This window comes from Crocuta crocuta, unplaced genomic scaffold (genome assembly GCF_008692635.1).
Source record: "Crocuta crocuta isolate KB4526 unplaced genomic scaffold, BGI_CrCroc_1.0 scaffold408, whole genome shotgun sequence".
NCBI classification, from domain to species: Eukaryota; Metazoa; Chordata; class Mammalia; order Carnivora; family Hyaenidae; genus Crocuta; species Crocuta crocuta.
Genome location: NW_027527444.1, coordinates 987,102 through 1,012,810, shown reverse-complemented (window position 1 = coordinate 1,012,810; position 25,709 = coordinate 987,102). Strand labels below are relative to the sequence as shown.

General features: G+C 46.9%; 1 protein-coding gene across 2 annotated transcripts in view; it reads right to left on the bottom strand.

Annotated features, from left to right (window-relative positions):
- The window catches only part of GALNT11 (polypeptide N-acetylgalactosaminyltransferase 11), a 44,643-nt gene that overhangs the window by 4,731 nt on the left and 14,203 nt on the right, over nucleotides 1–25,709 (bottom strand). For both annotated transcript variants that reach the window (XM_077761203.1, XM_077761205.1), the window contains exons 2-8: nucleotides 15,743–16,075; nucleotides 14,555–14,678; nucleotides 12,976–13,142; nucleotides 10,468–10,593; nucleotides 8,648–8,897; nucleotides 3,175–3,292; nucleotides 1,596–1,748 (exon numbers count right to left, since the gene is read on the bottom strand). In XM_077761203.1, the coding sequence (XP_077617329.1) occupies nucleotides 1,596–1,748; nucleotides 3,175–3,292; nucleotides 8,648–8,897; nucleotides 10,468–10,593; nucleotides 12,976–13,142; nucleotides 14,555–14,678; nucleotides 15,743–16,040 (1,236 nt within the window). In that variant the 5' untranslated portion in view covers nucleotides 16,041–16,075. The remainder of the gene's footprint in view (nucleotides 1–1,595; nucleotides 1,749–3,174; nucleotides 3,293–8,647; nucleotides 8,898–10,467; nucleotides 10,594–12,975; nucleotides 13,143–14,554; nucleotides 14,679–15,742; nucleotides 16,076–25,709) is intronic.

Sequence of the window (25,709 nt, the reverse complement as noted above, 5' to 3'; positions counted from 1 at the left end):
ATTATGACTATTCTTTTTTGACATGATACCAGAACTCTAACCTTTCATATTTCGCATCGTAACTACTGTGTAAGTCATATCACCGAGCTTTCGTACTACTGCGTTAAAATCTGCCCCGTCTTGCTCTGTGGATGGATCCTTTCTCCATCCAAGATCTGCTTCCACTGGGTTGGGAAGTTCTTCCAAATAATGACAAATTCCAGTATTAGAAAATTATATTCATAAATATTCCTAATCGCCTCAGAAAAGCATTTAAGTACTGGAAGCTATTAAGCTTGCAGGGATGGATACAAGTTTTCTAAAACTGTAATTTTCACCTGAAGGCTCGAGTTTTATCATTTGCAACAAATGCTATCAGTCGAAGTGAGAGGCTCCATTGGTTCATTTTTGAGACTATCTGCTAAATCCCCCTGGTTTTTCTCCACTCACGTAGGGGTGACCAGTGCAGCTCACAGCTCCCACAGCCGCAGTGACAGCGCGCTGCGCACTGGTCCTCAGCACGAGGGCTTGTCAGGCTTTAATCCAGTGACGTGCACCGCGCCGCTGTTCCCGCATCGTCAGCACGGGGAACGTGGCAAGTGCTGACTTAATCTGACTGTGAAACCAGCCCTGACCCAGCGAACCTCCTACGAGGGCGGCCAGGATTTGTGTGGGCCGGTGAGAGCCGCCTGCAGGCGATAGGACTCCAAGCTGGGACCGTGGAGAAGGAGCTCGGAGTCTAGGAGACGGAGAAGGGGGGAGACACGCGGGGTGGGGGAGGCGTGAGCACGAGCCCCCACTTCAGTCCTAAGCAGTGATCTGCTTCGTTCTCATTACCCCCGTGGTCCCGAGGGCAGGGTCGTCTGTGTGCGCCCCCTCCTTCATCTCCAACTGCCCGAAACCTAACACAGCCGGGTACAGGGCAGATGCTCAGATGCTTGTTTGAATAACTAACTACACAAATGTTTGCAGCAGCACACGTCTCACGAAAGGATGAAACGTGGTGCCTTCGGCAGTGGCTGTCACTGGTGGTAACGGAGTGAAGGATATAGACAAACCCGAAAACACGACACTAAGGAAGATGGTCATGAAAGGCCACGTGCTGCATGACTCCATGTGTAGGACGTGTCCCCAACAGGCAGGGCCAGAGAGTCGGGAGGTCGGCTAGTGGCTGTCTAGGGCTGGGGGAGACCAGGGGGTGATAAAGTGGTTTGTGAACTTTCCCTCAGTAAGGCTGCGGCCGAGGCACTATCGTCACAGGGCGCGCACCGCGGAAGGGATGCTGCGCGTGCAGAGCCGACGGGGGAAGCGGGAGGACCCACCATGAGGAGCAGCACCGAGGAGCAGCCACGCCGTGTGGGAGTCACAGGAGAGGAACTAAGACACCGAGGAGAGAATTTCTTGTGGTGTTGCCCGAACTTCCTTTTACAGCGTGGTCACGTGGGAAATTAAAAGAAGAGTCACAACCAAAAACGAGAGAGAAAAGTAGGAGAGAGGGCCCTGAAGCAAAGGTCCTCCCGACAGAAATGCGCCGGAGCGACAAGTCCGTAGCCAGAGCCGTCCGCGAAGGAGCGGCCGCCCAGCCCACCCCTGTGGCCGGGACAGTGTGGCCTCACCTTGTACTCATCCAGCCAGACGTGGGCCAGCCGCAAGGAGTTGTGGGTCATGGTGTCCTGGCCTTCAGGAGAGCCGTAGGGCCGCCTTTTTCGGAAGATGTGTCCGACTCTCGAGCAAGGGATGATGAAGAGCCTACCTCCACACATCCAGATCTGGGCAGGGGCAAAACACGGGTTAGTGGTTGCCTCGCATCGCTCTGAAATCACTGTCAGATAGGTGTCCACACTCTGCAAGGTGTCCTACAGAACTGTCAAATATGAGCAAGTCAAAGGGTGCCTTTAAAACATTATATCTTTATGATTAAAAAGAAACTAAATTCTAACACAGTGTAATGGTATTTTACTACCCTGTGTCTAAAATCACACTTGTCATATACATTGCTGTCTGACCAGGTCAAGGAAGTGTCCTGACCCTCTGGGACAGAGCATGCTTATTGGCCGGCCCCCTAATTTCAGTTTATTGGTACTTTTTTAATGAAACATACAGAATAACTCCAGATTTAGATTCAAACAGTCTTGGGGCACCTGGGGGTCTCAGTCAGTTAAGCGTCCGACTTCAGCTCAGGTCATGATCTCATGGCTCATGGGTTCAAACCCCGTGTCAGGCTCTGTGCAGACAGCTCGGAGCCTGGAGCTGCTTCAGATTCTGTGTCTCCCTGTCTCTACTCCTCCCCCACTTGTGCGTGCTCTCTCTCTCTCTCTCTCAAAAATAAACATTAAAAAAATTTGTTTTAAAGATTCAAAATATCTTCGTTCTGGTCTGAATTTTGCCCTTGACTATCTGGATATTTTAGTTTCTGTGGGATTCCATTACTTCATCTCCAAAATAAGAAGACTGAACTAGTGATATGTTATTCCTTTCAACTTTACAATTCTAAAGATTATGTAGGAAAAACTGCCTTTTAAAAACATGTGTACGTTGCACACATACCATGTGGGTGGGGACCCTGCGGCTTTGGAAGTCCACGTGCTTTCCGTGCCCTCCTTCTGCCCTTTGCAAACACTGCCGACCCCACCTCTCCCAGGTCCCTGAGCCCCAGACCCCAACTATACCATCACCCCCCCAACTCTAGCAGCTGGAGAGGAGGACTGATCATGAAAAGTGAACTCCTTCCTCAGCTTGCAGGTACTTGTATATAACGAAGGGTCCCACCAGCTACTTCTGAGCATGGGACATGGAGCTATCGATAATTTTCCCGGAGAGCTGGACTGAGCCAGCCAGTGTGCCCAGTGATGGTCTTGGGTCATCAGGGAATAAATCTCTCTCTATATATATCTAGGTGAGCAAATAAGATTAATAAACTGACCAAGAACAAAACTCTAGACTAAATGCACATTTAGACATCTGAAATTAGACCCATTCGTCACAGCCTTCCCTTTTAAATTCTCATAAAATAAGGCTGCTTGAAAGCTTTCCACACTGAGTGGGTATTATCCAGGTCACAGATTACAATGAAGTAGCATTTATTAAGGACAATTTGTTAACAAAGGTAATCAAAGAGAATTTACAGAAAATACGGGATCATAGATGAAAATGATACTCTACTGCAGCAATAATAACTAAACATGAAAAAATTACCCGAAATGATATTTCTAAATTTTCTCCTCCCCAGATATCCATGCCACTGTCATACTGTCCAAGTTCATTGAAATAGTGTCTGTTCATGGCAAACAATCCTCCAGCCATTGTAGGTGACCTAGAAAAGGAAACAATTACTGTACCAATTCTACAGGCTCAATTATCTACTGTCTGTGTTAAAAAGTTCAGTGCACCTCTGGAACATCACTAATAAAAATGAGATGAACATTTTATCTGACATCAGGGAATGAGCTTGGGCTGCATCCCTGAATTTTCTAGACTGCCAATGACACAGACTACATACCCGGCAAATGAAGGCTACCTTTCTAAGGAACAGAAGTACTTAAATTATAGCCACTGTTATTAGAAACACACCTGAAATGAATTCATTCCTTCTCCCAAGCTCCCGGAGCCCCTGGGATGAAAACCAGACTCCCGAGCCTGCCGAGGGAGGCCACACAAAGTGGATCAAGTGGATTAGACCAGTGGCTCTCAAATAGGACGATGTGTCCCCAAACATTTCATTCATGTCCAGAGACATTTTTAGCTGTCACAACAGCAAATGTGGTGTGTGTGTCAGGGGCAGATTTCTACCGGCATCGGGTGGGCTGAAGCCAGGCGTGCTGCTAGGCTCCTAAAACCCACCACATGGAAGTCTCTGGCCCCAAATGTCAGGACTGTCAGGACTGAGAAACTGAATGAGAGAAGGAAGGAGACCCCTGCCTGGCTTCGGGCTGTGTCACCTCCTGAAACAGAGTTAATGGCCATCGTGGGTTCTAGCATCCCAAGCTGCCTGCCGGAAGTGAAGCGAAATCTCTCTGCTGGGAGAAAACCATCCCAGGTATGAATATATTCCCATAATATTTCATGACAAGGTCTGTTACCAAACAAAAATAAGCAACCGACCAACCAGGCAGTTAGGAAGGTAAGTCCCCTGAAAGAAAAACAAGAGAAACAATCTACATCAGAAGCAGATGTGCAGGGGCAGGGGTTTCTTTTTTTCTCCTTTAAAATTTTTTTTTAATGTTTATTTTTGAGAGAGAAAGAGAGAGACTGAGAGCAGGGGAGGGTCAGAGAGAGAGGGAGACACAGAATGTGAAGCAGGCTCCGGGCTCTGAGCTGTCAGCACAGGGCCCTGCTCAGGGCTCAAACTCACAAACTGTGAGATCATGACCTGAGCCGAAGTCGGACGCTTAACCAACTGAGCCACCCAGGTGCCTCTGTGCAGGGATTTAAAACAACGTAAGTATCAGGCAGAGACTTTAACTGCTCAATATATTCAAGGATAAAAGATGCAGAATTTAGCAGGCGAACAGATACAATAAAAAAAGAAACCAAACTTACGCATATCTGAAAACCCTTCTGACGAAGAGAAGAAATGAAAGCAGCCGATGAGAGCGGCTGCCTTCAGGACCAAGCCTGTCGCTGGCTTCTCACCACGCACAGAGGAGGCCACACGTTCGTGAGTAACCCCTTCATGCTCCTAAAAGAATCCATCCGCCGACCTCAAACTGGGCACCCCATACAGGTAACCCCAAAGTACTCGTGGAAGACGTTCTTACAGAAAGACAGAGGGGGGTGATCGCCAGAAGGACTGACCAAAGGAGGTACATTCCAAATGAAAATAACCCCAGGTGGGAGTGTGCAGATGCAGAGAGAATAAAGAGGCACGTAAAAAGGGAGCTATACGGGTAAACCTCAGTGAGTAACGGTCACATGAAAAATGTCTTCTCCGGTTAAAATACACACAAGTGCGCGTACACACACACACACATACACACACACACACACACACTTCAACAATATAACCTGACAGGTATAAACTGGAGACTGAACGTTCTGAGATCCCTGCATTGTCTGAAGTACCAATTCATGTCACACTTTGATACATCAAGGCTGTATGGTGCACTCTCTGGGGTCACCACTAAAAGAACAGTATGTAGGAATGTATAACATCTAATAACAGGGTGGCAGCTGGGAACACAATGATATAAAAGCCAAGCTCAAGACCAAAAGAAAGCAAGAGAACAGAGAAAAACAAAAAACAAAACCAGAACAGACTGAATGCAAATAGTAGCGTTGTAATCGTAAACGCAAAATACAAGTAATATTGAATGGAGGCAACTAAATTAAAGAAGTTTTTCATGCCGTTCAGCAACAAATCACAATACAAAAGCAACTACACGCGGCTTACAAGGGACACATCTAAACATAAGACCACAGGAAAGGCAGGCGTCAAGAGGGAAGTTACACAATCAAACGTTAATCAGAACAAAGCTACCACAGCCGTGTTAGGGTCTCGCTATACCGCACAAGGTGTACTCTTCCCAAAGTCTGGGATAAACAGGCTTCACTTAGCAGAGGATTTAATAATTCTAAATTTTCATACATCCATTAAGACAGCCTCAAAATACATGAAGGGAATATTTAAAGAACGACAAGGAGAAATAAGTATACAATTGTAGTGGGAAACTTTAATACAGCATGTATTTTTTTTTCAGCTTATTTATTTTGAGAGAGCGAGCGCGAAAGAGAGCGAGCGCACAAGCAGGGACAGAGAGAGAAAATCTAACGCAGGATCCACGCCGTCAGTGCAGCGCCCCCTGTGGGGCTCACCAAACGTGAGATTATGACCTGGGCCAAGACATGAGTTGGATGCTTAATCGACTGAGCCCCCAGGCGCCCCATAATATACCATATTTAACAACTAATTTAACATGTAAATTAAAAAATAAAAACATAACAACCCTCATCACAGTGGGCACTGCGTAATGTACACAAGTGCCGGGTTACTATGTTGTGCACCTGAAACTAATGTACACCATGTGTCAGCTACGCTTCCCTAAGTTTTTTAAAACAAAGTATGAGAATATTTGAATAATACAATAAACTTGACCAAACTGATACAGAATCCCATCTTTAACAACCACAGAAAATATAAGTTTTCCAGGCACACAAGAAACAGTTACAAAATTTACTCATGTGCTTGCCCATAAAGCAAATCTCCTCAATTTTCAAAGAATTAAAAGCCTGGCTTAAGCCAGGAATACACAATTATAAAATCCCCATATTTCTGGAAGATAATAAGTGCAGTGTTTAATAACCTTGGGGTCAGAGACGACTTCACAACAAAAATATTTTAAAATAAGTGATACAAAATGATATATCATAATTTGTGGGATGCAGCTAAAACCGTAAGAAAGCTTATGGTCTTAAATGCATGTATGAGAAAACGAAAAAGGATGAAAGATTTGAAATCTAAACATCGGCTTCAGCAGTCAGCAACCCTGGTACCACATCAGCGAAACGGCTCACATCAGAAAGGGAGGAGCGTGGGGAGAGCAGCACAGGGACAAGGAGCCCTGGTGTCCTCGCTGCACAGGGATGTCAGGTGATGCTGTCAAGGTCAGCGGGTGACTGCTTTCCCGAGCGATACGGTGATAAATGGCGCACTCTGCGGCCAGGAGACGGAGCAGAAGCAGGGTCTCGTGTTTCCCACAGCAAAGGACCCAAGTCAGTTCGACAGTGAGGACAGGAGTATGTCCATCCATCACCCAGAGTTCAAGGGGCCAGAAACCGAAGACCCAGAATAACCACAGTTACAGGGACTGGCCTCTGGGGGAAAGGGCTGGGAAGGGGGAGGGAAGGCTAGTCAGTCACTCTTCATCCTAAGTATTCTATTGCGTTACGGAAGGCTGGCTCGTCGGTTAAGCAGCCGACTTCAGCTCAGGTCATGATCTCAGGGTCAGAGAGTTCGAGCCCCACATCGGGCTCTGTGCTGACAACTCAGAGCCTGGAGCTGCTTCGGATTCTGTGTCTCCCTCTCTCTCTGCCCCTCCCCTGCTCATGCTCTCTATGTCAAAATTAAACAGAAATTTTAAAAATCTTTGTTAAAGTATTAAAAAAAAACAATGCTGACGGAGATGAAACAGGCAACAACGGCCGTGCACTGCACAGGCTTCACCTACTCACAGTGACACCGCACCGATGGCCCGAAAGGAGAGGACAGGGTGCAGGGACGGCTACTGTCTGCCCCCAGTCACAGGACGGGAGGGTGCAGAGACCCAAACCACGCAGGGACCGTCCCCGGACGCAGCCCCACTCTCTGACAGAGGGGAGGGTGGGTCGCACCCACCCAGGGGCTCACTGAACTCAGCAAGACCCAGAAGAGACCGTTGCACTCTGCCGCAGACAACGCCAGGCCCCCAGGGTGGGTCAAGGCCTCCCCTCCACCACCGGGGGCAGAGGCCAGCAGGCTGGCAAGCGGCCCGAGGCCAGCTGAGGAGCCGCCGCGCCCCTGTCCCCTGAGGAGAGGGAAAACCGGGTTGACTAACGCAGAAGCGAGGCAGGTCCACATCCAGGCAGTCTCATGCTCGTCCACCAGCAGCCGTGGATGACGACGCTGGTGACCAGGCCGTCCGTGACCTTCAGACAGCTGTACCCCCAGCCTCCCACCAAGCTAAACAGGATAAACAAGCTACGACATATCAACAGAACGCAGCACGTCTCCGCTGCTGTGTGGGGTGCAGCCACGCGCGGCGACACCCGGAGGAACTCTAAAGCAATGCTGAGCAAGAGCAGCAGGGCAGGGCGTCCGTGGCCTCTTTCACATGAAGTCCCCGAACAGGCACATTACAAAACCGTGCCGTTCAGAGGCGCTGAAAGTGAAGGCAGGCAAGGAAATGATTACCGGGGACCGGGTCAGGGTGCTGACCCATCTCGGGGCGGGGGCCGTGGGCGGGAACAGGAGTACACAGGGCAGCGGGGTGCTGCGTGTGGGCCGGGTGACAGCACAGGGGTCGGGATGACCGCCATTTAGTCAGCTGTGCGCCCGACACATCCACCTGCACGCGTACGTCTCACGTACGTGGTTTTTCCACAGGAAGAAAACCCAAACCGTCGGTCCAAAGACCTTAAAAAGCAGAAACCCAGACAAACCTCTGAAGTCTACGTGAGAAATTTAGGACAAAAAATAACGGATAATATGGAGGCAGATCTGCGATACTGAGAACATGAAGAACTAGAAATAGCCTGCACGCGACTCACGACGGTGCCGCAGGAACCCGCCCCGAAGATCCTGGTCACACAACAGGCTTCCCAGCACACGCTCTTCCCGGTGCCACACCCACCCACATACACGCGTGTGCGCGAGCAGAGACCCACAGGCAAGCAGGCGGCAGCGCGCTATACCACGATAACCAATGTAAGAAGGGGGGGCCGTGCCCAGGCCGCCACGGCTGCCCCAGGACACTGCCCCCCCCAGAACCCCCCATCTGCCTTGCTGAGCTGGAAGCCCTGATCCCCAAGTCTTCCCACAGCAGCCAGTGCAGCGTGTGAAGTGTGGGAGGAGCTCAAGAATTTTTAAGGGACAACCGCGGCCAGCGCGGCTCCCTGCAGAGAGGGGTATCCCTGGGGCGCCTGCGCCTCTTTGGAAGAAGCACTGGCGGGGGTTTCGAATCCGCAGGAGTCTCACTTGATGGGCGCCGTGGCTCCTTCCGGTCCTCCAAGCTCAGAGAGGGGCACGAGGTCCCACTTGAAGTGCAGCCCCCAGTTGAACCCTCCGCGCACGACGGGGGACGAGCTGTAGGCGAGCGTGTCCGCGCTGATGATGTCGATGACGGGGCACACGACGGTCCGCGGGTCTGCCCGGATGGCGGCCAGCAGCGGCTGCAGCCACAGCACGTTCACCTCGCAGTGGCTGTCCAGGAACACCAGGACCTCTCCTNGGCCCCCGGCCCCGCTGCCAGCCTGGCCCGAAGCCACTGCCGTGAGTGAGCAGCGACAGGCACATCACGTCCCCTCGCTGACGGGGCTCCGGGGCTGCTCTCTGGGCAGGAAGGTGTGGGGCGTGGCTCAGGACGGCGGCCCCTGGTGTGTACGTGTTCGACCACACTTACTGGGGTCCAGCTAGCTCTGCCTCGGGAAACAGGACAGAGGGCGCGTTTCCGCTGGTGACCCGGAGACGTGGCTGCCGTTAGCGAGGACGGCCACAGCACAGCGGTCCTCTCACGAGGGAGGGAGGCGAGGACCCCTCTGCCACGGCAGCGACTCGGGGCCCTGCTCCCGAGGCCCCCCCGCAGCTGCCACGTTCGCATCCCTGTTTGTTTCCATCCTCCTGGTCCCCCAGCCTTGCTGGCCTGGGGGCTCTCAGGAGCCGATGGGGTCTCCCGTCTCCTGGTTTAGTAAAATAAAAACCATCAAGATTCTATCCTGTTTTTAACTCGATGCGAGAGGCACACAGGGAACGTGGGAGATGTCGCTACGAGGGAATGCCCCCTCCCAACTAAAGTCCCAGAAGTCTCAAATTACCCTCATGGCTTTTGGGTTTTTTTGGCCCTATCCATGCCACTACCTGCAATATCATATATCTAACATTTTAAAACTGATTCATTTAACTTAAATAAACTTATTTTAACCGGAAAATTTTGTCAGGATCATAAATGAAAATCAGGCTAACCTTAAACCATACGAAGAAATATCATGGAATCGATGCAGTATAACTGAGGACCGCGCACACAGATTTTCTGCAGAAGACTAAATGTGATACGTGTTCCTTCTTTTTAAAAGGGGACATAAGTATATGCTAGAAAGGTTTTAAAGATATATTAGTAAACTGGAGACTTTATCTTTGATGGAATCAGAAGGACTGAGAGGCAATTTTAAAGTACCTTTACAGTTTTGTAAGTCATTATCTGTTTACTTATTTTTATTTTTTAAAGATTTTATTTTTAAGTAATCTCCACACCCAACGTGGAGTTCGACCTCACAACCCTGGAGGTCAAGAGTTGTATGCTCTACTGACTGAGCCAGCCAGGCGCCCCTGTAAGTCCATTTTTAATATTATAGTCCGTTTCTCCAAGAAAATCCACGATGCCCTAACACCAGCACTATGTATTCGTTAAGAAGCATCGGGCATAATTCCAATCAGACAGTTTGGGTACACAGATTTTAAATTCTGTATTAAAAAAATGACAGAAGTTCAGGTACAATTTGGACTCTTGTCTTTATAGCAGTAAACAAGACCCAAACCTACGTGAGGAGCAGGGGCTCACGGCCAGGGCCACTGTGAGAACAGACCGGCTTGGCGTCCTGCGCTCAGCTCCGTGGAGTCTGTGTTCTGGGACAGCAGGGGCTGGCGTTCTGAAGACCCTTCCCGGAGCAACCGGGCTCCGTCTCTCCTGCTGACGGTGCCCATGCAGACCCCACTCTTCCGCACACCTCTGCAGAAGCAGGCTCCAGGGACTAAGCCCCTGTCACTCAGTACCCACGGGGAAGAGCGGCAGGAAGCTGTACCTGTGGCGTGGGCCGCTCCGATCATCCTTCCTCGAATCAATCCCTCACGCTTCGTGTTTCTTATTACTTTAATTTTTCCAGGGAGGTATTTTTGGACATATTCTTCTAGTTCTCCTTTCAAATCATCTGAAAGTAAAGAGCCCCATAATAAAGCCACGTGAGACATATACAAAGACAGCTTTTTTTTTTTAATAGCTACTCTAAAATTGTATCTGGTCCTTCCAACACAGATTATCAAGTGAATATTACAGAATCTTCTGCCGCTTTACTTTAAAATGGTGTGGCGGCTTATCTCGTGAGGAAGAAAAAGGAAAGAAATGAAGGGTAAGAATCGAAACACTAGCCAGGAGAACAGCCACCTAGTGGACTTGTTTGTATTTTCATAGCAACTAGCACAATGCTTTGCACACAGAATGTCTGTGATGAATATCTCAAGTGAATCAGATTTAAAATGAAACCAAAAAATGAGACATAAATGTCTTTTGTTTCAACATATTCCATTACTCCATTTCAGAATAGTTGAAATGACTTCTTGCCCTAACAAAAGTTATATAGTAACATTAGTGAACATGTCCTTTTATTAATTTAGCATCTTCTGGGGGCACTAAATATCTTTTATACATTCTAGCTTCTGTACCTTTCAATTTCATGACTTCAAGAATCATCTAAGGAGTAATTCTTTCCGTTGTTAGTAGATAAACCACTCAAAGTTATCATGAATTTTTGCCTTTAAAAAAAAAAGCTACAAACTGAAAAAATACAAATGAAAAAAAATATCGACACCATGGATTCTACAATTGAGTATTTGGCCAATCCCTATTTGGTCCAGACTCATTCTTCGTTTTTTAATAATTCATTTTTGAAATTAAGTTTTGTTTTCTATTAACCTTTCTAAATGTTCTCCTGTCCTATTTCAATATTTACCAAGGTTTAAGTATTTTGCTCCATTGGGCTCAGTGTACATTCCTCACTTTGAATATTTAACTGGTAGACCAATTCTGTTGTTGGTAAGAGGTGCTTAATAAACTCCTGAGTGATGACAAAATATGTCATTGGCATACAATTTATCAGGCATACAATTTATTAACGTACCTCTGCAGCTTGCCGTAATGAAAAGAACAGAAGGAGTTATGTGGACTAGAGGCCTAACTTCAACTCTACCACTTAACAGCTATGGGACCTTGACCAAATTACTTAATATTTCCTCCTCTATAAAATGAAGATACAACCTCTCTCTCAAGGTAGCTGAGAGCCAAGTGAGTAGCTTAAATAAAAAGCCTTCCATCCCCCAGGACGAAGAGCCTGGAGGGCTCAGTTGGTTAAACATCGACTCTTGATTTGGCCTCAGGTCATGACCTCACAGTTTTGGGATCCAGCCCTGTGCTGTTACCTCAAATTCTGCTTGGGATTCTCTCTCTCCCTCTCTCTCTGTCCCTCCCCTACTCATGTGCGTGCACAAAGGCACTCTCCCTCAAAATAAACAAACATTAAAAAAAAAAAAGTAAGTCAGAGAGACGAAAGCAGGAACAGAGTCAGGAATACTGTAATAACGCGTGTAATAAGCACGTGACGGACGAGGGCCACACTTCCCGTCATGAGCACCCAGTGATGTACAGGACTGTTTAATCAACATGCAGTTCAACCAGAACTAATAACACTCGATGTCAATTATACTTCAATGATAATTTTTAAAACAGAAAGTGTATAATATATGTACTGAATCATAAACACTGGCATTCAGAGATCAGCTAAAAGCGATCGTGATGCAATCCACTTTTATGTGGGGATGGTCGGTGTAACAGACTTATTAGATAAATAGAAACTAAGGCATTAGGCTGAGTGAAAAAAGCCAATCTGGAAAGGTCGCGTACTGTATGATTCTATGTATGTAACAATTCTTGGAATGACAAAAATCACAGGGACAGGAACAAACTCAGAGAGATTAGGGGTGCCGGGGATCAGGGATGGGTGGTCGGGGAGGTGGGTGGTGTGAATGCTGGAAGGTGGCACAGGGGAGACCTTTGTGGTCAGGGGGTTGTCTGTATCTTGATCACAGTGGTGGCTGCAGGCATGTACACCGGGAATAAAATGACCCGGAACTGTGTACACACACTCTACCTGCCAGATTCCTGGTTTTGATGTTGTGCTATAATTACGTTAGAAATAACCAATGGGGGAAACGGGGTGGGGGGGGGGCGGTGGTAACAGACCTCTCTGTAACTTACTGTTACTAATCTACGGTTATTTTGAAATAAAACAGTATTTGTAACAAGATAAGCCAAGGGAAAAATTTCAAGGGCCAAACTTAAACAACAGAGTCTGAAAAAAGAGTATGAAGATAATGCTGTTTGGTCTCATCGACAGAGACACCTATTCGTCGCTGACCCCGCTGCAACCCTGCGGACGAGGGTCGTGTCTGCCACCTACCCCGACAGTCAGCTCGGCTGATGCTCACGCGACCACAATCGTCAGCCCGGACCCCACGGCTTCAACTGCCACGGGCCTTACCGAAGTCACTGTCGTCGTCCACGAGGATGATCTCGTGAAGGAGCCGGGCTGGCGTGCGGTCGAGGACGCTGTGCACCGTACGGAGCAAGGCCGACAAGGCTTCGTTGTAGAAACAGATGACGACACTGGCGACTGGCAGGTCCGCGGGGTAGGACTTGTCTTTACATCTGTAAAGAGGTGAATGGGGAAAGGCGACATCGGAGAAGGCTCAGATGTTTTAGGTCATTATTCACTCAACAGTAACCGCCGCCGTTCAGCCTCCTTCCCACCATCGTAACAAAAGTTTTTGAAAAAGCATTGAAGAATGCACCATGTGTCCTACTCAGGAGCTTTACATTTTATTAATTCTTCCCTCCAATACCTGCTGCTCCACTTTTCAGGTCAATATTTAATATTTTCAATATTCAGGTCAATATTCAAATATTTTCAGGTCAGTATTTAAAAAATGATTTTTTTAGTAGATTTTACATAAAAATGTGTTATTAACTGTATGAAATCACTACAGGTTTTTAATGCAGCACTCATAAGCTAATGAACAGCCTCTACACAGTAAACATTCAAAAGAAAGTAACATAAAACTTTGTATCTGAAAGCTATTTTTTGCCCAACTTTAGGAAAAGATTTGAGTAAACTAGGATGTAAATCAGGATAACAAAACAGCTTCTATTGTGATAGAAAACAGCTTCTTTTCTATTAAAAAGGGTCAGGTGGCTTTAAGCAACAATAATAAAAAACCCCAGCTTTAAGAATAAAATCTAGAATTCCCTATTCTTTTGTGCGGCCTACAAGCCTCCCGGCAGCCGGGCCCTGGCCACCACGGCTTGCGGGGCTTCCCCGCCACAGCCACAGCGCTGCGGTCAGGGCCTTTCCCAGCAGCACACCCACTCCACCTGCCCTCCGGGCACGGGTGGTAACCCCATGCATGGGAGGTTGGGAGGTGCCCCCAGGCTCGGGAGGGGTCCCTTGCACAACGCTCATCCTCTAGGAGGCCTCCCCTGACTGCTCTGGTTTGGGGGGGGTCCCCACTTCACCGATTCCTACCACAGCCCTCATTTACCACCGCAATTACCCGGCTCCTCATAACTCCCCCGCGAGGTCCCCAGCCCCGCGATCCCGGGGGGCCGCGTCTCACTCTGCGGCCTTCCCACACCTAACACCGGGCCGAGCAAACACACATGCTCAGCAAGGCCTGCCTATGGCAGCCGGGCTGTCACCCACGTGAATGAAAAGCCTCTGAAGCAACAAAAACAATGAAGACAGGAAAGTGAGACGATGAATACAATTCTCCACTGATTTTTAATCCCCTTGACCACAGATCCAATAAACACCAAAAACCACCTTGCGTTCAGAAGGTTATCTCATTATACGCAGTTGGTACCTCCCTCCTTTCCCCCAGGATTTTAAATTTCAAGAGAGACACAGCAAGCTCTAGAACACGGGCAGTACAATCTCAGACCACGGGCTTCCGGCGTGGGCAGGGCAGAAATCTGTGACGTGTCTGCTGCCCTGCATGGCGGGGCCTAGCAACGCGGTCCCCACGACTTCCTGTGTCAGGCGCGCACACTAACGCGAAACGTACTCGGCGTTCCGGGTGTCCGGCACGTCTCTATGGTAACCCAGGCGGTTACTGATGAGCATGTTGAAGGCGTGTTTCTGGTAGCCCAGGTCTCTCAACTCCTGGTCACGTTCGTTAAAAATCATACCTGCAGTTTCACCAGAATAAAAGTTTACCAAAATCATACCTGCAGAGTTTTACCAAGATAAGTAAAGACACTAGACATTTTCCTATCAATGCTTTTAAAGTGTCCGTACGGTAGTCTGAGAAATATTAGAAAGTATATTTTATGAAAACTGAGGTATTAGTTTCCATTTCCTCATGTAATTTTAAATATTTTCAACATCGTGTATTAGAGAATCATTAAGTCCTAGAAATTGATTTTATTTCTTTGAAACTATTATCAAACAAAAAAATCTATTTTAACACTTCCTTTATTAATTGTGGATCTTTCAATCTCTCAAAATCTCTTCCTTTTACTCCTACGTCACTTATTATTTGAGATTTCTAAGGACAAGATTAAAGTTCTTTCTTTTTGAAGTTTTAAAGAGAACCAAAATGGCTCATTTATTCCTTAAAATAAAATCGCTAAAACCAGGACTCCAGAATTACAGTATCCAAAAGACATATAAAGTAGATTCTCAATTCCAAACTGAACAGAATATAACTTCTGAAGAAAAAAGTTTCCCTTTTATACTAAGATTTTATAAACTCCTGTATTTAATATACTCCAGCATCTTAACAATTCTTATAAGTAAAAATCTTATTAGATAGAAGTAATCTCAGCTTACCTCTGAACCCAACGGTCTATCTTCTGTTTTAATTAACTCTACCTTTCATAATACTTTATATATAGTCAAGTTATCTTTCAACCATTTCTTTCCCGTATTAAATAACGCTAACGATTAAAATCCTTCCCCATAGGTTCCATTTTCTTTCCACTCAATTTTTCTTTTTTTTCCCCCCTATTCTGGACCTTATTACTTTCTCCCAAGTCCTCATAAAATACTGAAGTCAGAAACAGTAAATCAGAATATAACTCCCCACTGAGTCTGCAAAATCCTAGAACCTCAGCTAGCTCATTAACAAAATAAATTGGTGGGCAAAAATGACCCATTTCTAATCCCCTGAGCAACGCGTGACTCAAGAACTGAACTGAAAGCTCCAATGATTAAATAGTCTGACATCCCCCTAAGAGTCCAACACACTTACCCAATTCAGAAGAGAATTTCATGTTGCCTTTTTCTGGATCTTCAATCTGATTATCTATCATGTCATCAATTCTGTTTACTCTGAACTGTGACTCTAACACTCGACTTGGGCCTCGAGTGAAACGGGGATAGAATTTTTTGGGAAAAGGTCCATGGGGCCCGGACCCCTTGATGGGCACATTCTTAAGTGGCTGAGTCACCTCGCTGAAGTTGAAATAAATAAAAAGCAAAAGCGTCCAGGTGGCAGACGTGAAGAGACATCCGTAACAGAAATAGCGAACTGTGGCACTTCCCATCATAGGCCTAGCATAGCTGAGGGGCCATCTTCAATCTCCTGAAAGAGAAGAACAGCTACGTTAGACCCTTTGGGACATTTGTCAATCATCCACCAAGCTCCCGGCCACTGCATTCCAAATAACCCAGTAGCACTTCTCAACTACCGATTTAGGACCCCTATGCACACCGTTAGCAAAGACTCAAATATAAGAAGATACACGGACGGCACTGAATGAAAATGGAAAGAATTCAACAATTAAAACTACAGGCCAATGTGTCAGTGCTAGGAAAGCCAATGGGAGCAAAATAGTTACTTATTTATTTGCCCGTGTTAAAGGATAGTTTACCTTTGCTCTGCATTGCTTTCGGTGTGGTAATTTTTTTCAGATTCTGGCTTTTCATGAGGAAAATACAAGTACGTCATGTATCATACAGTCTACCCAAAGTCCCTTTCCACCATAAAATTCTAGGACTCTTTTGACCTAAGAATCTTAAAATCTGTTATTAAAAATAAGCAACCTGTAGAAAATAGTTCTATTTCCAATCAGAGATGGAACCTGCCCTAATGCCTATACTAGATTCAGCAGTTACAGTTCAATTTATTACTGAAAGCAGAGGTTAAGGTATCCGTAGATTTGGAATCCATAGCTTTGACAGTAAGGAATCTACAGCTCTGAAAAGCTTCCTGGTGAACTGTGACCCACAACCCGATCTGGGAACCGATGGTATCATGAAAAGACAAGCTTCGAGTTCTAACCCCATTTTGTCACACACTGGCTGTGCAGCTTTAGACAAATCACCAAATTCTCTTAGCCTCCTTTTCATCAACTGTATTCCAAGGAAAGACTACAATCTGCCTCACCTGATACTCAGAATTAAATAAAATACTTAGAATTACATAAGAGATGTAAAGTGTCAGGCGCAATGACTAACACACAAAACACAGCGATGGGCAACGGCCCAGGACAGCGTCTGCAGAGGTCGCAGCTGGCTCCTGTCCCATTTGATCACTGTACTTCCTCCACTCGGCACAAGAATGGCACATACAAGCTGCCGAAGGATACCTACAGAATCAAAGAATAGAGCACAAATTCAACCATGTTCTCTTCTTCCTCCTCCTCGTTAGGTCTACATTTAATATGTAATATGAATGGGATACGTGACCATAGATATGTCCCTTACAGTGACCCCCAAGTCCTTGTCTCATCTGGAATCACCTCTCTGACCACCTCTCTCCCTCCTCACTCCTTTCGTTCTAGGCAAATGTGTCAATCATACTCCCACTGACAGATTACGCAGAGGTCCTTGTCATCCCAGCTAACTTCACCTCTGTTGAATCTCTCCTCAAATATCCCCTTCTCAGGAAGTCTCTAGATGAATGACCATATTTAAAACTGCAACTCAGTCACCAAACGCAAGCGCCCCTGATCTTCTCTACTCCTTGCAACTTCCTCCTTCTCACACGTGACCTAATTACATACTATTTACTGCCCCTCGCCCCTGTAGAAGGTAAGCTTCACTGGGGCAAGAGCTTTTGTCTGTTTCGTGTTGTGCCCCGAGCTGACAACAAAGCCTGGCACGAAGCACACATTCAGTAACTATTCGTGGAGTTTGATGAATCGATTACTGTAATACAGTTATCGATATGTTTGCAAAATTCTGGGAATTTACCAACAAATGTACTGCTATCATGTTTTGAGTGAAGCAGTACCTTAAATCTACGCATAGAGATCATGACTACCGTATGTCAGCAGGATGAAACCAGCCAGAATGAGAGGCATGGGTATTATTAGAAAAGGTCCAAAAAAAAAAAAAAAAAAACCCAAACCAAAACAAAACACAGGCTCTCATTGTCTACTTTCACAAATTAAATAAAGGTCTTTGTGATGAAAACAGGAGACTACTTTCCATTTTGTCTACTGCACGGTCCTAGGTCCCCTCTAGGCTGCCACCACCTCTGGGCAAAATGAGAGTTTTCTTCTCAAGATGTCCCCCAGAGGGTTCGGTCAAGTCCGTTCACATGTTGTCCCAGAATACCCCTCCCAGTCCGAACCACAACAGCTCAAACACTGAGGCCTTGCATCCTGAACTGTACAGTGTATTAACTACCAACAATTCTATCAGGCAGATATTATTTTCCTCAAGCTATATTACGGTAATTCCTTAGAGGGCATTTTTTTATTTGGTCAATTCTTAGACTAAATTAAGGAACCTATAAAAATGAGAGAAACTAATAGAATCAGGTCATTTACTTTTTTATTAAGAAAAATTTTTAACGCTTATTCATTTTTGAGGCAGAGAGAGAGAGGGACAGAGGGCGAGCAGGGGAGGGGCAGAAAGAAACAGAGACACAGAAATTGAAGCAGGCTCCAGGCTCTGAGGTGTCAGCACAAAGCCCGATGTGGGGCCCGAACTCACAAACCGTGAGATCATGACCTGACCTGAAGTGAGACGCTTAACCGACGGAGCCACCCAGGTACCCCGGTCATTTATTTTATATAATTAACCATAACAGTCTTTCAGAACCAACACTGATAGAGACACTATCAGTCTTTACAAGAAGTCAACACTCAAATATGAAGGAAGTCTGGGGAGCCGGGGTGGCTTAGTCGGTTAAGTGTCCACTCTTGATTTCAAGTCAGGATCCCACGGTTTGTGAGTTCAAGCCCTGCATCTGGGATTCTCTCTCCCTCTCTCTCTGCCCCTCCCTTGCTTACTCTGAGAGAGTTTTAAATAAAACTTTAAAAAAATATATGAAGAAAGTACAAAGCAATCAGATACCTATTATTTAATAAGATAACTGGTTCTTAACTGTTTAAGAAGTTAAAATCTAAACAAAACTCAAAAGCTGAAATTTTAATCTAACCCATGCTAACAAATAATGAATCCAGCATCTTCACAATAAAGTTTTCCTGCTTTGTGCTGTCTGCTCTTCCTTCTACAGGCAAGTACCCATGGCTTCAGTACCCAAGGCTGAAAGCCTTTAAAAGGAGGGTCGAGGGGCACCTGGGCGGCTCAGTTGGGTTAAGCGTCCGACTTCTGCTCAGGTTGTGATCTCATGGTTCGTGGGTTCGAGCCCCGTGTCGGGCTCTGTGCTGACAGCTCAGAGCCTGTAGCCTGTTTGGGATTCTGTGTCTCCCTCTCTCTCTGACCCTCCCCTGCTCACATGTGCTCTCTCTCTCTCTCTCTCAGAAATAAGTAAAACATTAAAAAAAAGAAAAAAGGAGGGTCGAAGCAAACATTAAAAGCAGTTAATAGAAAACACCTACTGAACAAATTCTTTCAATCATAAACTTGAACAGTTAATAAAGCCAAAACTTCAGCAGTTAGATGCCAACATAATACATTTTTCGAAAGTTAAATGCACAAAAGGCTAACCAGCTGTGTGCATGAATTTGCAGGGAGGCCAGGCCGTCATGGTGTGGTGGAGGCCGAGAGGCAGGGGCCTTGTGAGCAGAGTCAGGGGTTCACCAGGGAGGCACAGAAGCAGCGGACTGGGGAGAGGGACACGGGATGTGTGGGTGACAGTGACGGACCACACGCGGGGCCGATGATCTGAGGTTTACGCCACTACAGAGAGTAACACGAAGGACCGAACGTGGTGTCTGGAAATGAGATGCCGCACACATTCGGCAGAGCCTTGGCTACTGACGGAAGAGTCCCTTCCAGTGAACCGGAGCTGTATCGCCATAACCGACGTGCCCACAGCGGAGGTGTTACTACACCGGCTGTACGCACCCCCTCAGGGGACACGGTCGTCTCTGTCTCTTCCACCCCACTATGCTGAGCACGGTGTCTAGTATTAAACATGAACAAACACTGGTTTGCGTAATTAAAAATTATGCAAAGTGTATTTCTGTCCCCGGAGACGTTACAGGACCTTGATTCTGTGCAATGTAGAAGCTTACTTGGGGCACCTGGGGGGCCTCAGCAGTTAAGCGTCCGACTCTTGATTTTGGCTCGGGTCATGATCTCACAGTTCATGAGTTCAAGTTCCGCTTTGGGCTCTGCACTGACAGTGTGGTGGGATATTCTCTCTTTCTCTCAAAAATAATAAATAAACATTAAGAAGAGTATATGTGAGATGAGCACAGCCTGGGGAATACACATTTACTGTCAAGAGGAGGAGGGAAAGGAGGAGAAAACAGCTAACCAGTTAAAACAGTTTCATTAGATATGGTCGCTATTAATGACCATATTAATTATTAATGACCATATTATTAATTATTAATGACCATAGTATTAATTATTATAGCTATGCCAGCAAATGTCCCAAGTCTTCCTTTCTCAGTCCAAGATTTCTTAATGATTAATTTGAAATCACTGCAAAAGGAAATTTTATAAATCGAGATAGTTTTGTATAATTCTATGCATATCAATGTGAAAACCTAGAATAACATTTAAGGTAAATACAACTTACTCAAATTGACCCCAGTCCCAACAGGAATGCAAACAGACCAATCATCACAGAAGAAATAACCTCACAAGAGTTCCTCAAAGCAGGGGCGCCTGGGGGCTCTGTCAGCTGACTGTCTCACTCTTCATTTCGGCTCAGATCATGATCTCACAGCCCACGATCTCAATCATGAGGTCGAGTCTGGTATCAGGCTCCACACTGGGGATTCTCTCTTCTCTCCCTCTGCCCCTCTCCCCTGCTCGCATGTGCTCTCTCTCTCAAGAGAAAGTTTCTCAAAACAACAACAACCCACCAGGCAGAGAGGTGCACAGGGGACTCGACCAGTCCTTCAGAGATCTAATATCCTCATGCTACTTAAGCCACTGCAGAGCATAAGTAATAACAAAAGAAATCTTCCTGGGGCCCCTGGGTGGCTCAGTCGGTTAAGTGTCAGACTTCGGCTCAGGTCATGATCTCGCGATCCATGGGTTTGAGCCCTGCGTCGGGCTCTGTGCTGACAGCTCAGAGCCTGGAGCCTGCTTTAGATTCTATGTCTTCTTCTCCCTCTCTGCTCCTCCCCTGCTCATGTTCTCTCCCTCCCTCTCTCTCTCTCTCTCTCAAAAATAAATAAACATTAAAAATTTTTTTAAAAAAATCTTCCAAATCTGTTTTGTAAAAATGAGGACACTGATCTCAAAAATCTAACAAAAACTGCACCTCCCCAAGACACGTATCTCATTTACAACTATCAATCTTTGAATATAAGAAGTCTTAAGAATAAATACAAAGCACAAACTTAACAAGAAATATCTTAAACATGTATGAAGAGAACTGTAAGACACTCCTGAGAGCCCAAAAGAAGATGCAATCACCTGGAAAGATGTACCTTACTCTTGGAAAGAGAAACCCCACATTACAGAAGTCAGCTCTCCCTAAGTTAACTCTTAAATGTTACATAAGCATATTTAAAGTACTGACAGGGGTGCCTGGGTATCTCAGTTGGTTGAGTGTCCAACTCTTGGTTTCAGCTCAGGTCATGATCCCAGGACTGTGGGATCGAGCCCCATGTCGGGCTCTGCACTGGGCATGGAGCTTAAGATTCTCTCTCCTTTCTCTCTAAAAAAAAAAAACAAAACAAAACAAACCAACAAAAAAAACCCCACAAGCAGAAAACCTTTTAAAATACTGACAGATTTCTTTTCCTAGAGCTAAACAAGTTGTTTATGAAGTGGATTTGGGAAAGCACGAACAGGCGGAACAGCCAGGCAAACTCTGAAAAACAAGTACAAGTAGGGGCAAGCCCGACGGACAGTAAACAAACTCCAGAGCTTTTCTACCTGAACAGCACAGCGTGACATGTTGCAGAGACGAAAGGCCAATGGGGCAGGAGGAGAAACTTTGAGAAATGACCCAATTACATGTAGAAATTTCGTACAGATGATTACAGAGAAGATGGCGTGCCGGGAAGGCCATGAACGACGTTCCGCAAACTGCTCTGGGACAAGTGCCTAGACATCGGTGAAGGACGCACTGGGGCCCACGCCTCCCACCTAGATCCACCTGATGTAAACTCAATATTTAAATACAGGAGACGAAAAAAACAAACGATTGGGGCCACATCAAAACAAAAGGCTTCCACACAGCAACGGAAACAATCAACAAAACTAAAAGATGACGTACAAAATGGATGAAGCTATTTGCAAACGATAGCTCTGATAAAGGATTAGTATCCAAAATATATAAATTGATAAACCTCAACATCCAAAAAAACCCAAATAATCCAATTTAAAAAGGAGCAGAAAACAAGAACAGACCTTTCTCCAAAGAAGACATCCATCCAGATGGCCAACAGACACATGAAATCACACTCAACATCACTCATCATCAGGAAATGCAAATTAAAACCACAATGAAATCTCACCTCACACCTGTCAGGATGGCTAAAAAACACAAATAACAAGTGTTGGTGAGGATGTGGCGTGGGGGGGAGGAACCTTCGTTGACTACTGGTGGGAATGCAAACTGGTATGGCCACTGGGGAAAACAGTATGAAGTTTCCTCAAAACATGAAAAATAGAACTCTCTACCGTCCAGTAATCTCGCTACTGGGTCTTTACGCCAAAAAAAAAAGTACAAATTCTAAGGATACACGCGCTCCTCTCTGTACTCAGCACTATTCACAACAGCCAAGCTATGGAAGCAGCCCAAGTGTCCATCAATACATGAATGGATAAAGAAAACGGAGTATTACGCAGCCATAAAAAAGAATGAAATCTTACCATTTGCAACAATATGGATGTGGCTAGAGAGTATAATGGCAGACAAAACAAGTCAGAAAAGACAAACGCCATGTGATTTCACTCATATGTGGAATTTAAGAAACAAGCAAGCAAGCAAAGGGGGGAAAAAGAAAGAAACCAAGGAACAGACTCTTAACTACAGAGAACACACTGGTGGTCAGCAGAGGGGAGGTAGGGGCCAGGGGGAGGCAGAGGTGGAGGGGTGGGTGAAATAGGCGATGGCCATTAAAGAGGACACTTATGATGAGCACTGAGTAACGTAATAAATTGGCAGATACTGTACATCTGAAACTAACATGACTCTATGTTAACTCTGCTGGAATTAAAATAAAAAACTTAAATGAACCCATACAAGTAACAGAAGCAAACAGAGGTAAATCCCTTTATTATCTGCAAGTGGGCACAACTTTTCTAGCTATAACTGAAAATTCAGAAACAATACTGGAGAAGACAGATAAACTAGATTATATAAGAACAAAACACCTGGGTAACAAAAGACACTAAAAGCAAAAAAAAAAAGGCAAATGAGAAAAAAGAACAAAATACTTGCAGCTTGTAACACAGACTAGAAGGTACTATCTTGGTATTAGAGATCTACTGCTGTTGGGGCAGCGGTGGCTTGGTCAGTTTAGCGTCCAACTTAGGCTCAGGTCATGATCTTGCGATTCACGGGTTCGAGCCCCACATCGGGCTCTGTGCTGACAGCTCGGAGCCTGGAACCTGCTTCAGGCTCTGTGTCTCCCTCTCTCTCTGCCCCTCCCTGCTCACGCTCTGTCTCTCTCTCACAAATAAATACTTTAAAAAAATTCAGATATCTACTGCTGTATGACAAGCTACCACAGAATAAGACACATTTCTTACCTCCCGCTTTCCGAGCACGGAGAGTGAGCACAGCGGCACCGGATGGGCCCTCTGCTCGGCGCCCAGCAAGGCCTCACGCCACCGTCGGCCGAGCTCCATTCTCACCCGGAGGCCTAAGTGCGCAAGAAACGCCCCCAAACTCATCAAGCTGCTGGGAGACCTCCTCTCCCTGCGGCTCTGCGAGGACGCGGCCCGCCGGCCGGAGGCCACGCAGGCCCTCACAGCTGCCAGCAGGTCCCGCTGGGCGGGGGGCACCCCGTGGTCCCACCTTCATCGAGGCGGCAGGGAGGACCCTCGGCCAGTCTGCTTAACGGAGTCTTATATGACACGGTCACGGGGGTGACGTCCCATTTTCCTTGCTTTACACCGTAAGCCAGTCACGACACCGACCCTCGGTCACCTCTGCCGTGTCTGTGGGCGGGAAGCACCCCGCTCCCGGGACAGAGGCGCACACGGCCGCGCGGACGGGGGACCCTCTCCCCGGCCTGCCCGCCACTCCCGTACAGACTGTTCACAGAAACACAACTGGTTCCTCACCCTACGAAGAAAAGGCTGAGCCTTTTTCATAATAAAGGAAAATGAGCAAAGTAAGCCTTCCCCGAGACACCAGCCCCCACCTGTCGGATTTATAAAAATCCAGAAACTTCGTGGCGCGGAAGCAGGGCGCTCCGGGCATTGCGCCTGCGCCCATCTCTCAGAGAAGGCCTGAGGCCCGGGGACACTGCGCCGCAGGCGTCTGGGAAGAGAAGGCGACGGAAGACACTGGGAAGGAGGCCTCCTGAGGGCGGGAGTGCGGACGGAGACACCACACGGCGGGAGGGAGGGAGCCCGGCCTGCGAGCGGCTGCGTGAGCTGCGGGGGGTCCAGGGGAAAGGAAAGGGAAGCTGAGACTGCGCGGGGAACCGTCCCTGGAGAAGAGGAAGACCTCGGCTTGGAAAGACAGTGCGTTTCCGGCTGGGGGGCTGACTTTCAACGAGGTGCCCCCGGTCCCGGAAGGCGCCAGGAAACACTGCAGCGCTCCCGGCCCCAACCCTGGCGGCGGCGGCCTGGACGCGGCGGACCCGCGTGCCCCGCAGGCGCTTGGGTTGTGTCGCTGCCTGACCCCGGCGGATCTGGCGGATCTGAGGCTGCACACTTCCCACCCCCTACTCGACCCCGGGCAGCAGGGAAGCGTGACCTGCGGGACTGTTTCCCGCGGTATAAACAAAGCCCTCCGACCAGACCTGGAAACGAGGCAGGGTGTGGGGCACAGAACTCAGCCCACCTTGCCTACATCTTCAGCACAGGGAGACCAGACCGAAGGAGGGATTTGCAAGGCGTGGTTGAGAAACGGCTGGGGCGACGCCATTCCTCTCCCCAAAGCCACCAAGGCGGGGCCTCAGGGAGCCGCCAGCAGCACACAGTGGAGGCGGGACCTGCCTGCACCAAAGCACACCCATCCCCCCCAGAGAGCTGTTTTGTTACCGTAGCTGTTTTTACCTGAGCCTGGGTTTGCGTGTTTATTGGTTTGTCTGTGCATTTGGCACCTGTGTTCCCTAGGTGGTGTCTGCTTGCTTTCTTCAGGGCACCTCAAGAAACAAGCCAGACTACACATGGTGGAGAGTCCCAAATACCACTATGAGTAGGGAAACAAAATAACCACACGCTCAACAAGAGAAACCAAGAGACACCATTCAAAGAACACTTCCTGAACAGACAGGCCCTGGACAGTCAAAGCGCCCTCTTCAATATAGCAGAGCTCACAGGGGCAGAGTGTACAACAAGCTTTTAAAACTTACAAGAGATAGAAAGCTAACCAAAACGACGAAATGGAAGAACTCTCCTCCAAAGAAATTCCAGGACGAAATGACAGCTAAAGAACTGCTCCATACAGATATAAGCAACATAACTGAACAAGAATTTAGAACAATAATCATAAAATTAATCGCTGGGCTTGAAAAAAGCATGGAGGACACCAGAGAAACTATTGCTACAAACATTATGGGGCTTAAAAATAGTTATGATGAATTTTAAAATGCTGTAAATGAGATACCTAATAAAATGGAGGCGCCCAATGCATGGGTTGAAGAGGCAGAAAGGAGAATAAGTGATTTAGAGGACACAATTATAGAAAAAGATGAAACTGAGAAAAAGAG